This window comes from Danio rerio, chromosome 9 (assembly GCF_049306965.1).
Source record: "Danio rerio strain Tuebingen ecotype United States chromosome 9, GRCz12tu, whole genome shotgun sequence".
NCBI lineage: Eukaryota > Metazoa > Chordata > Actinopteri > Cypriniformes > Danionidae > Danio > Danio rerio.
In genome coordinates, this window is record NC_133184.1 from 3,962,501 (window position 1) to 3,976,861 (window position 14,361).

General features: G+C 38.5%; 1 protein-coding gene across 5 annotated transcripts in view; it reads right to left on the reverse strand.

Annotated features, from left to right (window-relative positions):
- ubr3 (ubiquitin protein ligase E3 component n-recognin 3) overlaps positions 1–14,361 on the reverse strand; it is a 119,203-nt gene that overhangs the window by 54,917 nt on the left and 49,925 nt on the right. For 3 of the 5 annotated variants that reach the window (NM_001423758.1, XM_017357738.4, XM_073911864.1), the window contains 4 exons: positions 5,514–5,655; positions 3,686–3,790; positions 2,629–2,823; positions 278–723 (listed from right to left, as the gene is read on the reverse strand). In NM_001423758.1, coding sequence (NP_001410687.1) covers positions 278–723; positions 2,629–2,823; positions 3,686–3,790; positions 5,514–5,655 — 888 coding nt within the window. Of the gene's footprint in view, positions 1–277; positions 724–2,474; positions 2,508–2,628; positions 2,824–3,685; positions 3,791–5,513; positions 5,656–14,361 lie in introns of all 5 variants that reach the window. The other 2 variants (XM_021478824.3, XM_021478823.3) reach the window with 1 other exon arrangement.

Below are 14,361 nucleotides of genomic sequence, written 5' to 3' on the forward strand. Positions count from 1 at the left end.
CCCTTGTTAAGTTTGGTGGGAAGTTGGAACTCATTTTTATGTGAAGCAACACACCCCTAAAACAGCGAGCTGTCTACACAACCCCAAAATAACACTTTTGAACACATTATAATAAGAAATCAGAATTGTGTTGAGCCGAACATAGACTGGCACACTCAGAAGAACCATAATATTAATATTACATTTAAAAAAGGGGTAAAATAGGTGCCCTTTAAGTAGAAAAGAACAAACAAAACCAAATGTAGAATGTGAGAGCTCTGAAATAGGACCCACGCACCTCTCCTCCTTGTCCATGCTCTTCTTATCTCCAGGACTGATCTTCTTTGGCGGTATGGGTGGACACACTTTCCCGCAGATCTCCTGTAGGCATCTTTTACTGTGTCTGCTTCGAGCTGAAGCTTTGGCTAAGATTCTTTCGATGGCCGTTAAACCGTCTCCGTGCGCATGATGGGCAGGATCCACCTCGGCCAACCAGCTCAGAGACAGAGAGTTCTGCTTGGCCGACAGTTTCTGGTGCAGTTTAACCAGCAGCGACAGCATGCTCTCGCGTATCTCCAGGATCTCGGTCACCAGCTGTGGAGGCGTTCCCGGTGGAAGCCAGCGGGACGCTGAGGACTTGGGGCGCACTGCCTGACTGGCCTCATGGTTGCTGCGGTTGATGATCTCCTGGAACTTTCTCCTGCGCTCCGCCACCAGACTGAACACCTGAGCTTCACGCAGATTCTGAACAGAAGCAGACCAGGAATGAGCAGGAGGAATAAAAAAAAACTCCTCTAATTACGTAGACTGCGTGTTTACCGAAGCGTTTTTTAAATTTATTTATTTATTATTTTTTTGCAGAAAGCAAAGGCTGTGAATACTGATGTCCATGTAATTTTTCAGGTTTTTTTATTTTTAATAAATTTGCAACAATTTCAAAAAAAATTTTGCACATTGTCATTATGGGGTATTGTGTGTAGAATTTTGAGGAAATAAACTAATTTAATCTATTTTTAATTAATTAAGCAAGAAGGTCGCTGGTTCGATCCTCAGCTCAGTTGGCGTTTGTGTGGAGTTTGCATGTTCTCCTTGTGGGTTTCCTCCGGTTGTTTTCCCCCACAGTCCAAAGACATGTGGTACAGGTGAATAGGGGTTGGCTAAATTGTCCGTAGTGTATGAGTGTGTGTGTGCGTGTGAATATGTGTGTGGATGTTTCCCAAAGATGGGTTGCGGCTGGAAGGGCATCCGCTGTGTAAAAATGTGCCGGATAAGTTGGCGGTTCATTCCACTGTGGCGACCCTGGATTAATAAAGGGACTAAGCCGACAAGAAAATAGATGAATGAATGAATATAATTGTCTTTATTGTTTAGATATTAAATCCATTCATGTGACTACTTTATAATTTCATTCATCACTAGAAAAGATTTCAAAACATGTATATATAAAAAAGCCTCAACTCTTATCCAAAACCAAACTTGTCCGTCTTTCACAACCCCATGTACATTACTACAGCCTCCTTTGCTCTCATTAAGCAAGGGTGCCAATATTAAATGAGGGCTCTACATATAAATATTTTTTTCAAAAATAAATGCAAGAACACAAGACACACAGTTTCTAAAATCAAAAATGTTTCCTAACAGTTTTCATCATGCGTATTTTGTCAAAGACACACTAAGGGTGCTTTCACGCCTACATTTTTGTTTCGGAATCGGTCTCGTTTGCCCAGTTAGAGCGGTTCGTTTGGCATATGTGAATCCAGCAATCGCGATTTGTTCCGTGCCAAAGCAATCGCTCCGAGATCGCTTGAATGAGGTGGTCTCGGCTTGATTGAAACAAACTCTGGAGCGGATCGATTGCAGTGAGAAAGCGATATGATCCGAGCGCGGTTATATCAGTGTTTTATGGATATGTAATATGCACACGGCTATATAAAGAGAGAATTATGAGTAGGGCGGGAAGTTTCGAAAGTGTCCCGGATGCCCACAAATGAGTGATAATCTCCTGGTAATCTCGCGTCTCCCTCCCGGTTCTCAAATACATCGCTCACCCTTTTCACCTCTCCCCACCGCATCTCTCCTCCCTCTTCAGACACGTCGTGTGCACCTTGTCTAACAACACCAAACCACCCTCTCCCCTGACAGCTGAGCGGGACTAAACCGTGAAACTCTGACCAATGTGAGGAGAGTTTACTCGCATGTGACTTGTTTTAGCTCTTTTGGTCCGTTTAGAAACTTTGCCGTGTGAAAGCGAACCGCTCCAAGAGCAAAGAGCAACAATGAAATGTAATTTCTGTTTCGGAACAACTGAATCGATCAGTGTGAAAGCACCCTAAAACGTTATTAACATTGACAAAAAAGCAACAGGTCTTTTAACACGTCTGCGAAACAAATCAAGCACAAGCTTTCTTTTTTGAGACTATTCCACTGTTGGTTATTCAAAACAGAACTCTTGAAGACATTTCACACCACTTTAAAGCATTCCCAAACTCGTCTACCTCTCTCCAATTTCCTGTAAGCCTTCTGGAGCTCTGTGGAATGAGAGTGACGTTGTTAAAAAGTAAAACTGCATATAGGGGTCATTTTTGCAAATCGCCCATATTGACGCTTTGAAACCAGACGTCCCTGCACACCTGACAGTGTCTGCCTTACCTGACCAAAGGTGGCGCTCTCTGAACTGGTGCTGGGTGGAGTTTCTCTCTCTCGTTCCCTCTCTCGCTTCCTCTCCACCTCCGGAGCCGTCTCCGGCACTCGAACCCGCACAAAGTTGATGACGTGATGGAGGTTAGACAGCAGGCTGGTGCCCGGGAACCAGCTGTCGTGGCAGTGCTCCTCGATACAGGGCTCCTACAGCAGATTGAAGAATAAACACTCAGCAAGAGAAAACAAGCGTCTGGAATTCTTAGAGTATCTGAAGCTCACGGTTTCGAGAGGCCACAAATCTAGTCTAGGCATGGGCTGCTATAAGATTCTTACAGTATGATAACCTTGAATAATAATATAATGGTTTCACGCTATTGGGATTACTGCTCTAAAACATGGCCTTTTTGAAAGTCTGCGTAAAAAACAAAAACTTTTTTCCCCTATTCAACACATTATATTCAACTTTTAAAATGTTTTAGAACAACAAAGATGTTAGGCTATATAATTAAAATAAATCAATCACTTCTGCTGCCTTCATTCATTTCAAAAACACAGACTTCTTTACAATTTTAAAAGGCATCTTTGGATTTCTTTCTTTTCTGTGTATATAAAGCAAGCCCCTGCACTGTTCAGGTCTATAGACCTTTTTCATGGCTGCTGCATGGAGGGCGCCATAGCGATCAGATGGCCAAACACAATGGCCAAACATAAATTGCGCATGAAAATTTTAAATTGTGTATGAAAATATAAACCAAATGTATATGATGAGATGAAAATGATACAAGCATATATTTCCTGTATATACACACAATTAGATTTTATTTTTTTATGCGAATGCAGTTCAACATAGACAGGCTCAAAATGTTTCATACCCAATTGACACCTATATATAGCCTTATTCTTTTGTGATTGGCTCAACGATAAAGTATTTTAATACCAGATGTGAAGAGTGTCTAAATGATGACAGTTTGCCATTTTGGGTGAACTATCCTTTTAAGAAGCTCTTGATTTCTGATAGCAATGCACGCGTCAAAAACACTCTTTAATTTAGGGATAATGTCCTTACCTCTTCCACTTTGTCATCCTGGACCTGATTATCAAGTCCAAGCTCTATCAGGTACAGCACCATACACAACACATGCTCAGACATGTTCTGATGATCCATCCATATCTAACAAAGAGAAACAGAGATGGAAAAACATTACACTGTCAGACATCGGTAATCATCTGTAGTAGTTGTTTACACAAGTTTATGGAGAGAAGATTTTAGAACACATTTAACATTTATAGAACATGATAGTTTTAATAATCTATTTCTAATTTTGTGTCATGTTGGTGGTACAGTATACTAGTATTCAGCTTGAAGTGTAATTTAACAGTGTTATGGTCCGTGGGAGTTTGTATTTTTGTGCCTTCTCCCTCTCTGTTTTGCTTGTCACCCTTCGCTCACTTTGCATCTCCTTGACTGTCATTCGCTCTTTGTCTCGCCCTACCACCTTTTGTTCTGCTTTTTTTCTCTACTAGGTACCTCCTGATTGGATCCCGAGCCTGTCACTCCTCATTAGGGCGTTTCCTCGTGGACCAATTGGACTCTGTTCCGCGGACTTTAAATTCGACCGGCACGCCTTGTTTTTCAAAGTGCTATGTGTGTGCGCGTTGGTTTGCGTTCGCTCGTTGCTGTTCATCCTGTATGCTTTGTTCTGTGTTTCTGAATAAATACATCGATGTAAATTAAGTTATGGTTAAAGAGTTTATCATTCCTTTTTTGGGAAAAGGGAATAGTTTACTGAGTCGCACGATATACATTTTGTCCGTAGGTAACTTCAATGTTCAGAAACACTAGGTAAGTGGGTGAGCACCGCATTTTTTATTTTTGCTTATTATGTCAGGGAGTTTATGTGTGGCGTCGCAAACCCTGAAGTTTTCGGTTTCTTTTTCACATTTTGATTTTTAATAGTAAGTTCAGAGGGGGATCTTGTGTTCTAGTTTAGGTGGCTTTTGGTTTTGTTTAGTTCTTTGCTTTGGTGCCACTCTAGTTCCTTTTCCCCTAAAACTTTTGATAGCATTTTTTTAAATTATATATATATATATATATATATATATATATATATATATATATATATATATATATATATATATATATATATATATATATATATATATATATATATATATATACATACATTGTACAAAGCGCACGCATGTAAGCCTCTCTTTTGTTGGCTTCATTTTTCTTCTCCTCGTAAGAGGAATAAACGAATTGACTGTACATTTTGGTGTCCTGGTGTATTTTCCATCCATCTACTCAGTAATAATTTAATATTATAAGTGTTACGTTTATTTTCCTTAGACAACTTAATTAAACCATAACAACAGCTTAACTATGTTAATTAGGTGAGCCATTTGACAACAGTAGTTTGTTTTGTAGCCAATCAAAAGATAGATAGACAGACAGACGCGTAATTTAAAGAACTAACAAGGTTAATTTGGATGGACGGATGGATGGATGGAGGGAGGGATGGATGGATGGATGGATGGGTAATTTAAATACTTAACAAGGTTAATTAGGTTAACTGGGCAAGCCATTTGACAACATCAGTTTGTTATAAAGCCAAGCATCAAGCGAGTATGCAAGGAAGGAAGCAAGGAAGCTAGCAAGGAAGAAAGGGATGGAAGGATGAAGCTAATCATATTAAATGTTCATGAAAACATGCTTTAAAAATGTAAACTTCAGCTAGACATGAGAAAGAAAATTATTAGGAATTACTGCGAAAACTTGGTTGCTCTGTTAAACAGCACTTTTTATGCAAATTGGCTTATTCGAAGTCATTAAACTTAAGTCTAAATATCTTTTAAAATGGACCACAAATATCGTTGAATGTGTGAAGTCTCACCTTATAAAGCAGTGTAAAGATGACGATATGTAAGGTTTTGCAGTGCAGCAGGCGCACCAGTCCTTTATAGCAGGGATGCAAAGGAGTCCTCTCCTTATAGGGTGGCCAAGGGTTCCCTGTGTGAACGCCTGACTGTTTCAAACTAACACAGGCAAAAAAAAAAAAACAGTCATTAGACAATCATTCAACTTGCTTTAGCACAACTGAAACATACTGACAAAAAAAAAATTAACATACAACAAGTCCTGAAAAACAACAAGCAATTGAAATATTCAAAATGAACATTTTAAAACTAAAGTGACAATCACGTCATCATTAGGCTCAATAGGGAGTACGGACCGGCACTCTTAGGCCGTACTCACACTAGGTACAGTTGCCTCGAATTGGGCCAAAGCACGCTTGTCCCCCCTCCCGTCTCCCCCGACGGCCCGCGCTTACACCACAAATGGGCCTCGGCACGCTTACGTCATCGCTGCTGCGCTGTTCAGTGGGAAGCGCTCTCTCACTCAGCAACACAGAGGAGATTTCTCTAGTTATATCGTTTCAATCGTTTGATATGCAGTGACATGCAGTCAAATATTTTGCCAAACAGTCCTTAGGGATGCGGGGACACGCAGTCAGATATTTCGCCGAACAGATCCGCCACTTTTGGCGCTCATAAACAATCATAAAGCTCTTGTGCTGCAGGAATGAGGAGGTCTGCTGAAGGCGCGCAGCTGTCGTGCTGTGAGGAGTTCTCGTCTTTAATAAGCTACGGCAGTTTGCATTCATTGAACAGTAAGAATTATTAATAAATCCATATGAAACAGCCGCTTAAAAATCACGTCTCGCTTTCAGTTTCAGGCTTTGGCTTGTTTTGCACTCACACACAAGCGTACCGCGCCAAAGCCCAAGTGAACCGGGCTCAGGCACACCTCTTCCAACCGGGCCAGGGCCGGCCAAGTGAACCGTGCTTGAGCCCGATTGAGCGCACTCGCACTTCTCAAACGATCCGGGAAACGGGCCTGGGCACGGTACGGATGGCATAGTGCGAGTAGGCCCTTAATTTAGAATGGCCAGCTCAGGCGCTTCCAGTGAACTGTAATGCCATTATAAAATGATAGTTTAAGATTTGATGTTTTTAGGGGGTCAAGCGCGAAGCGCTGAAACCCTATTGTATTTGTAAGGATTTTTAGGGGTTCGAGCGCGAAGCGCTGAAACCCTATTGTTTTTGTAAGAATTTTTATTATTATTATTATTATTATTATTATTTTACTTCTGCCATAATCACTATTGCCCAGGCCAAACCGTAAGGCCTATTGGCTTCAAACTTGGTCAGATGGTAGTACTCCTCACCGCTACTCAGATCCAAAGGCTCGTCAAAATCGGGCCATAGGTGGCGCTACAGCGATAAAAACAAAAAAAATTTTGTAATTTGGCCGCCATTTCTAAACCGTTTGTCGTAGGCTCAAAAACTTTACATATTTGGAATCCTTGCGTCAGCACGAACAAAAGTGGAGTGACTCAGATTTTCTCTACGACGCACCGTTTTTCCGCTACATCGCGATTTGTCCGACACCTACTTTTGCGAACTAGTCCTTGGGCTTTCACCCAATCTGAACCAAACCAGTGTAGAAATGTTCTCTGGACACTGAATAGCAAAAGTTATTGAAAGAAAGTTGAAATGTTGATTTCACGCGAAACCGTACACAAGAACGTAACATGCTAATGTAAGCTAAAAGCTAATTGTAGCTGTAACTTTTGAACGGATTGAGATATCTTCATCAAAGTTGGTACACACATGTATAAGGTCAATTTGAGGTCACAGTGCAAAACCCGCAAACTTTGGCCTCAAGGTGGCGCTATAAAGCCTAAAAAACTTAAAAATGACTCTAACCTCACAACCATTAGTCCAATCAGCTTGAAATTTGGCATGCAGTGTCTTTGTCTAACGTGTCATGACATACTATAAGGACATTGGCATATCTCAAAAAACATGGCCGCCATTAGCCAATTAAGATTAAACAGCCATTAAACTAGGTTAACGATGAGTGATCAAAACGAAACTCGATGGGCATGTTCGACTCATGGTCCTAGAGGTCTGTAAGAATTTTAAAAGAAATCCGCCACTAGGGGGCGATTTTGTGTTTTTTGAGGTTGTAATTGATTGGTTATTACACAAAGTTTTGCACAGCCACACAAGATACATATCATATGATAGGGCTGCTCATACCGAACAGTCTGACACTAAAACCACTGATGTCACTCAATCTGTTCATTAAATATTAATTAATATATGAAAAAACTACTTTTGCGAACTAGTCCCTGGTTTTTCGCTCAATCACCACGTAACCAGTGTTGTATGAATCTCTGAACTGAGCAGATCAATAGTTATTGAAATGAGTTGAACTTTCCTCTTTTGGGAGCTATAAATGGCTCATTTACAAAAGGGGTGTGTCTTATATTGACCTAAATGCATGTAAATGCATAAGGAAAACTGAAAACTTCGTGAAATCAGGTATGCACATCTGAGATGTGATTCTTAACAAGCATGCAAAATTTTGTGAAGATAGGTCAATAGGTGGCGCTATAACAGTAGAAAAGGTCTCAAAAACACTAATTTCCATTGCTATTTGACCATAATTTGTATAATATGTGTTTATTGTAGACAGCTTTTCACAAATATACTTGATCTGAGATATTATATGACAGGCCTGCACATTCTGATCACTTTGGCATAAAATCCACTGCTGTATCTCAGACTATCCATTTATTATTCACCATTATTTCAAACAATACTTTTATGAACTCGTCCCTGCTTTTTTGCTCAAATTGAACAAAATCAGTGTTGTACAAATGTCTGCACTGTCTAAATCAGTAATTATGAAAAAACAATTGAACTTTTGTGCATAAATGAGCTTGATATATTTATCTAAAGAGCAGAGTGTGTTCATATGCTTCCACAAAGGATATAAACATGCATTACTACTATAAACCACTAGATGACAGCACAAGACCTCATAATGTTGGTTTAAAGTCACTAAATTTCCATTAAAGATCATTCTGAATCACATCTTGACATGGCATAAACTCTGTTATTGCATTTAAAAGCTGATTTAGTCCCAGGTTACCACTTCATTCATGTAGGCTTTATATTTTTTTCCATTTATTACATTACATCATGGATTTCTTTTGGGTCAGCCTTAAATGTTGGGTTGTCCTACATCTAAATTGCCTAAATGGCTATTAGGTTGCCAAATGCTCGAACCCCGTTAATCGCCGCTTGCGGCTATATTTATTATTAGGGGTTCGAGCGCGAAGCGCTGAAACCCTATTGTTTTTGTAAGAATTTTTATTATTATTATTATTATTATTATTATTTTACTTCTGCCATAATCACTATTGCCCAGGCCAAACCCTAAGGCCTATTGGCCTCAAACTTGGTCAGATGGTAGTACTCCTCACCGCTACTCAGATCCAAAGGCTCGTCAAAATCGGGCCATAGGTGGCGCTACAGCGCTAAAAACAAAAAAAATTTAGTAATTTGGCAGCCATTTCTAAACCGTTAGTCGTAGGCTCAAAAACTTTACACTTTTGGAATCGTTGGGTCATCCCGAACAAAAGTGGAGTCACCCAGAATTTCTCTACGACGCACCGTTTTTCCGCTACATCGCGATTTGTCCGAAACCTACTTTTGCGAACTAGTCCTAGGGTTTTCACCCAATCTGAACCAAACCAGTGTAGAAATGTTCTTTGGACACTGAATAGCAAAAGTTATTGAAAGAAAGTTGAAATGTTGATTTCACGCGAAACCGTACGCAAAAATGTAACATGCTAATGTAAGCTAAAAGCTAATTGTAGCTGTAACTTTTGAACGGATTGAGATATCTTCATCAAACTTGGTACACACATGTATAAGGTCAATTTGAGGTCACAGTGCAAAACCCGCTAACTTTGGCCTCATGGTGGCGCTATAAAGCCTATAAAACATAAAAATTACTCTAACCTCACAACCATTTGTCCAATCAGCTTGAAATTTGGCATGCAGTGTCTTTGTCTAACGTGTCATGACATACTATAAGGACATTGGCATATCTCAAAAAACATGGCCGCCATTAGCCAATTAAGATTAAACAACCATTAAACTAGGTTAACGATGAGTGATCGGAACGAAACTCGGTGGGCATGTTCGACTCATGGTCCTAGAGGTCTGTAAGAATTTTGAAAGAAATCCGCCACTAGGGGGCGATTTTGGGTTTTTTGAGAATGTAATTGATTGGTTATTACATAAAGTTTTGCACAGCCACACAAAATACATATCATATGATAGACCTGCTCATACTGAACAGTTTGACACTAAAACCAATGATGTCACTCAATCTGTTTATTAAATATTGATTAATATATGAAAAACCTACTTTTGCGAACTAGTCCCTGGTTTTTCGCTCAATCACCACGAAACCAGTGTTGTATGAATCTCTGAACTGAGCAGATCAATAGTTATTGAAATGAGTTGAACTTTCCTCTTTTGGCAGCTATAAATGGCTCATTTACAAAAGGGGTGTGTCTTATATTGACCTAAATGCATGTAAATGCATAAGGAAAACTCAAAACTTCGTGAAATCTGGTATGCACATCTGACATGTGATTCTTAACAGGCATACACAATTTTGTGAAGATAGGTCAATAGGTGGCGCTGTAACAGTAGAAAAGGTCTCAAAAACACTGATTTCCATTGCTATTTTACCATAATTTGTATAATATGTGTTTATTGTAGACAGCTTTTCATAAATATACTTGATCTGACATAATATATGATAGGCCTGCACATTCTGATCACTTTGGCATGAAATCCACTGCTGTAACTATAACCATCCATTTATTATTCACCATTATTTCAAACAATACTTTTATGAACTCGTCCCTGCTTTTTTGCTCAAATTGAACAAAATCAGTGTTGTACAAATGTCTGCACTGTCTAAATCAGTAATTATGAAAAACAATTGAACTTTTGTGCATAAATGAGCTTGATATATTTATCTGAAGAGCACAGTGTGTTCATATGCTTCCACAAAGGATCTAAACATGCATTACTAATATAAACCACTAGATGACAGCACAAGACCTCATAATGTTGGTTTAAAGTCACTAAATGTCCATTAAAGATCATTCTGAATCACATCTTGACATGGCATAAACTCTGTTATTGCATTTAAAAGCTGATTTAGTACCAGGTTACCACTTCATTTATGTAGGCTTTATATTTTTACCATTTATTACATTACATCATGGATTTCTTTAGGGTCAGCCTTAAATGTTGGGTTGTCCTACATCTAAATTGCCTAAATGGCAATTAGTTTGCCAAATGCTCGAACCCCGTTAATCGCCGCTTGCGGCTATATTTATTATTATTATTCTGCCGAAGTCACTATTGCCCAGGCCAAACCGTACGTCCGAGAGAGCTGAAACTTGGCCAGATGGTAGTACTCCGGTACACTACATTCTCACCAAAGATCAGCCAAATCGGCCCATAGGTGGCGCTATTGCGCCAAAACCCATTATTTTGGCCGCCATTTGTACACCGTTTGTCGTAGACTCAAAAAAATTACATATTTGGAATCCTTGGGTCAGCCCGAACAAAAGTGGAGTGACCCAGATTTTCTCTACGGTGGACCGTTTTCCCGCTACATCGCGATTTGTCCGAAACCTACTTTTGCGAACTAGTCCTAGGTTTTTTACCCAATCTGAACCAAACCAGCTCTGAAATGTTCTCTGGACACTGAATATCAATAATTATCAAAAAAAAGTTGACATTTTTATTCTCGCACGAAACAGTACACAACAATGTTCGATGCTAATTGAAGCTAATTGCTAATTGTAGCTATAACTTTTGAAAGGAATGAGATATCATCACCAAACTTGGTACACATATGTGTAAGCTTAATTTGATGTGACAGTGCAAAACCCGTGGACTTTGGCCACATGGTGGCGCTATAAAGTTTAAATAACATAAAAAGTACTCTAACATTACAGCCATTAGTCCAATCAGCTTGAAATTTGGCATGCAGTGTCTTTGACCAAGTTGTCATAACATACTATAAGGACATTGGCATATCTCAAAAAACATGGCCGCCATTGGCCAATTAAAATTGAGCAGCCATTTAACAGGGTTAACGATGAGTGATCGGAACGAAACTCGCTGGGCATGTTCAACTCATGGTCCTAGAGATCTGTAAGAATTTTGAAAGAAATCGGCCACTAGGGGGCGATATTACATATTTTTAGTGCGTAATGGGTTGTGTATTACACAACCTTTTGCGCAACCACACAAAATACATATCATATGATAGGCCTGCTCATACCGAACAGTTTGACACTCAAACCACAGCTGTCACTTACACCGTTCGTTAAATATTCCTCAATATAGGAAAAACCTACTTTTGCGAACTAGTCCCTGGTTTTTCACTCAATCGCGACGAAACCAGTGTTGTTGGAATCTCTGGACTGTGTAGATCAATAATTATCAAAAAAAAGTTGAACTTTTCACTTTGGCTAGCTGTAACAGGCTAATTTACAAAAGGGGCGTGTCCACACAAATTTACATGCCTGTAAACCAATAAGGAAAACTCACAACATCACAGAAATTGGTGAACACATGTGGCATATCAACGAGATAAAACTTGCAAAATTTTGTGACGATCAAACCATAGGTGGCGCTATAATAGCAAAAATAGTCTTTAAATAATGCTAAATCACTTAAAAATAAAGTAAATTTGCTTCATTTACATACTATTTCACAAAAAACACTTAATCTACATATCATATGATAGGCCTGCTCATACCGAACAGTTTGACACTCAAACCACTGCTGTCACTTACACCGTTCGGTAAATATTCCTCAATATAGGAAAAACCTACTTTTGCGAACTAGTCCCTGGTTTTTCACTCAATCGCGACAAAACCAGTGTTGTTGGAATCTCTGGACTGTGTAGATCAATAATTATCAAAAAAAAGTTGAACTTTTCTCTTTGGCTAGCTGTAACAGGCTAATTTACAAAAGAGGCGTGTCCACACGAACCTACATGCCTGTAAACCAATAAGGAATACTCAAAACAACACAGAAATTGGTGAGCACATGTGACATATCAATGTGAAGAAACATGCAAAATTTTGTGAAGATCAAACTATAGGTGGCGCTACAATAGCAAAAATAGTCTTTAAATAATGCTAAATTGCTTAAAAATAAAGTAAATTTGCTTCATTTACACACTATTTCACAAAAAACACTTAATCTACATATCATATGATAGGTCTGCTCATACTGAACAGTTTGACACTCAAACCACTGCTGTTACTCAAACCGTTCATTAAAAAACCATCAATATAAACAAAACCTACTTTTGCGAACTAGTCCCTGGTTTTTAACTCAATCGCAACGAAACCAGTGTTGTATGATCCTCTGGACTGAGTAGATCAATAATTATCAAAAAAAAGTTGAACTTTCCATTTTAGATAGCTGTAACAGGCTCATTAACAAAAGGGGCGTGTCTACACGAACCTACATGCCTGTAAACCAATAAGGAAAACCCAAAACATCACAGAAATTGGTGAGCAGATGTGGCATATCAATGTGAATAAACTTGCAAAATCTTGTGGAGATTGGGCAATAGGTGGCGCTATAATAGTGGAAATGGTTCTAAAAACATGCTAAAATGGCTTAAAAATGAAGTAAATGTGCTTCATTTACACACTTATCACTGAAATGATTTAAAAGTTATTTTTTTTGTCCATCTTGGATGTTTAAAGGTCTCAAACACATTTTCAATATTCTATCATTTTAGCCACTATAACACAGACTTTTAACTGTCACCTACAATTTCTAACCACTAGATGTCACAACAAGACCACTTATTTATTGTTCAAAACATTTGCATACCTTTGTTGTTTTACATTTTTTGAGTTTAAAGTCAGGGAAATTGCATTTAGGATCATTCTGAATCATATTTTGACCTGATGTAAACACTGTTATGTATTAAACATCTAATTTGGTCCCAGTTAACCTCTTCATAATAATTCTAATAGGTAAAACTGGTTCTATGATTAAACACATTGTTTTAAAACATGTGTAAAGAAAATCACAACTGTGGCTTCTAGATGGCAGTAACAGACCACTTATTGTTTATTTTACTGCTCTGTAGCAAAGAATGTAATGTAATGTTATGTAATGCATTCTAAATCCCAAACTGACATGGCATGAACACAGTTAATCCATTTAAGATCAAATTTAGTCAAAGCTTGTCACACTTTTTACTCTGTAGATTTTTAATTATTTTAATAAAATACAAATTTTTCATTTTATATAGTTAGAACATGCTCAGTCATAGAAGGGATATGTTTATGCACACCTAAATGGCTGTAATCACATAAATAAATTACACTGTGGCCACTAGATGGCAGTAGGAGATCACTAATAGCTTATTCACTGCTCTTTTGTCATTTTTATTAAGAGCTAAAATAGCCATAACTCATGAAGGAATTAAAATATCTTCACCAAACTTGTTACACATATGCAAGAGGTCAGTCTAAGGTCATAGCATAAAACTCGTAGACAATGGCCACATGATGGCGCTATACATTGTAAAATCACTGTATCTGAGTAACCATTTATCTGATTAACTTAAAATTTGACATGTCGTGTCTTTGTCTAAGGTGCCATGACTCGATCTACACATTATATCATAGGGCTGCTTATACTGGTCACTTTGACATAAAAGCGGTCACTCGAAATGTTCATTAAAAATTTGTCAATATGTAAAAACTGAAGTTGCTTCTCTGGAGTGTTTAATCAAACATTTGTTAGCTCAATCTA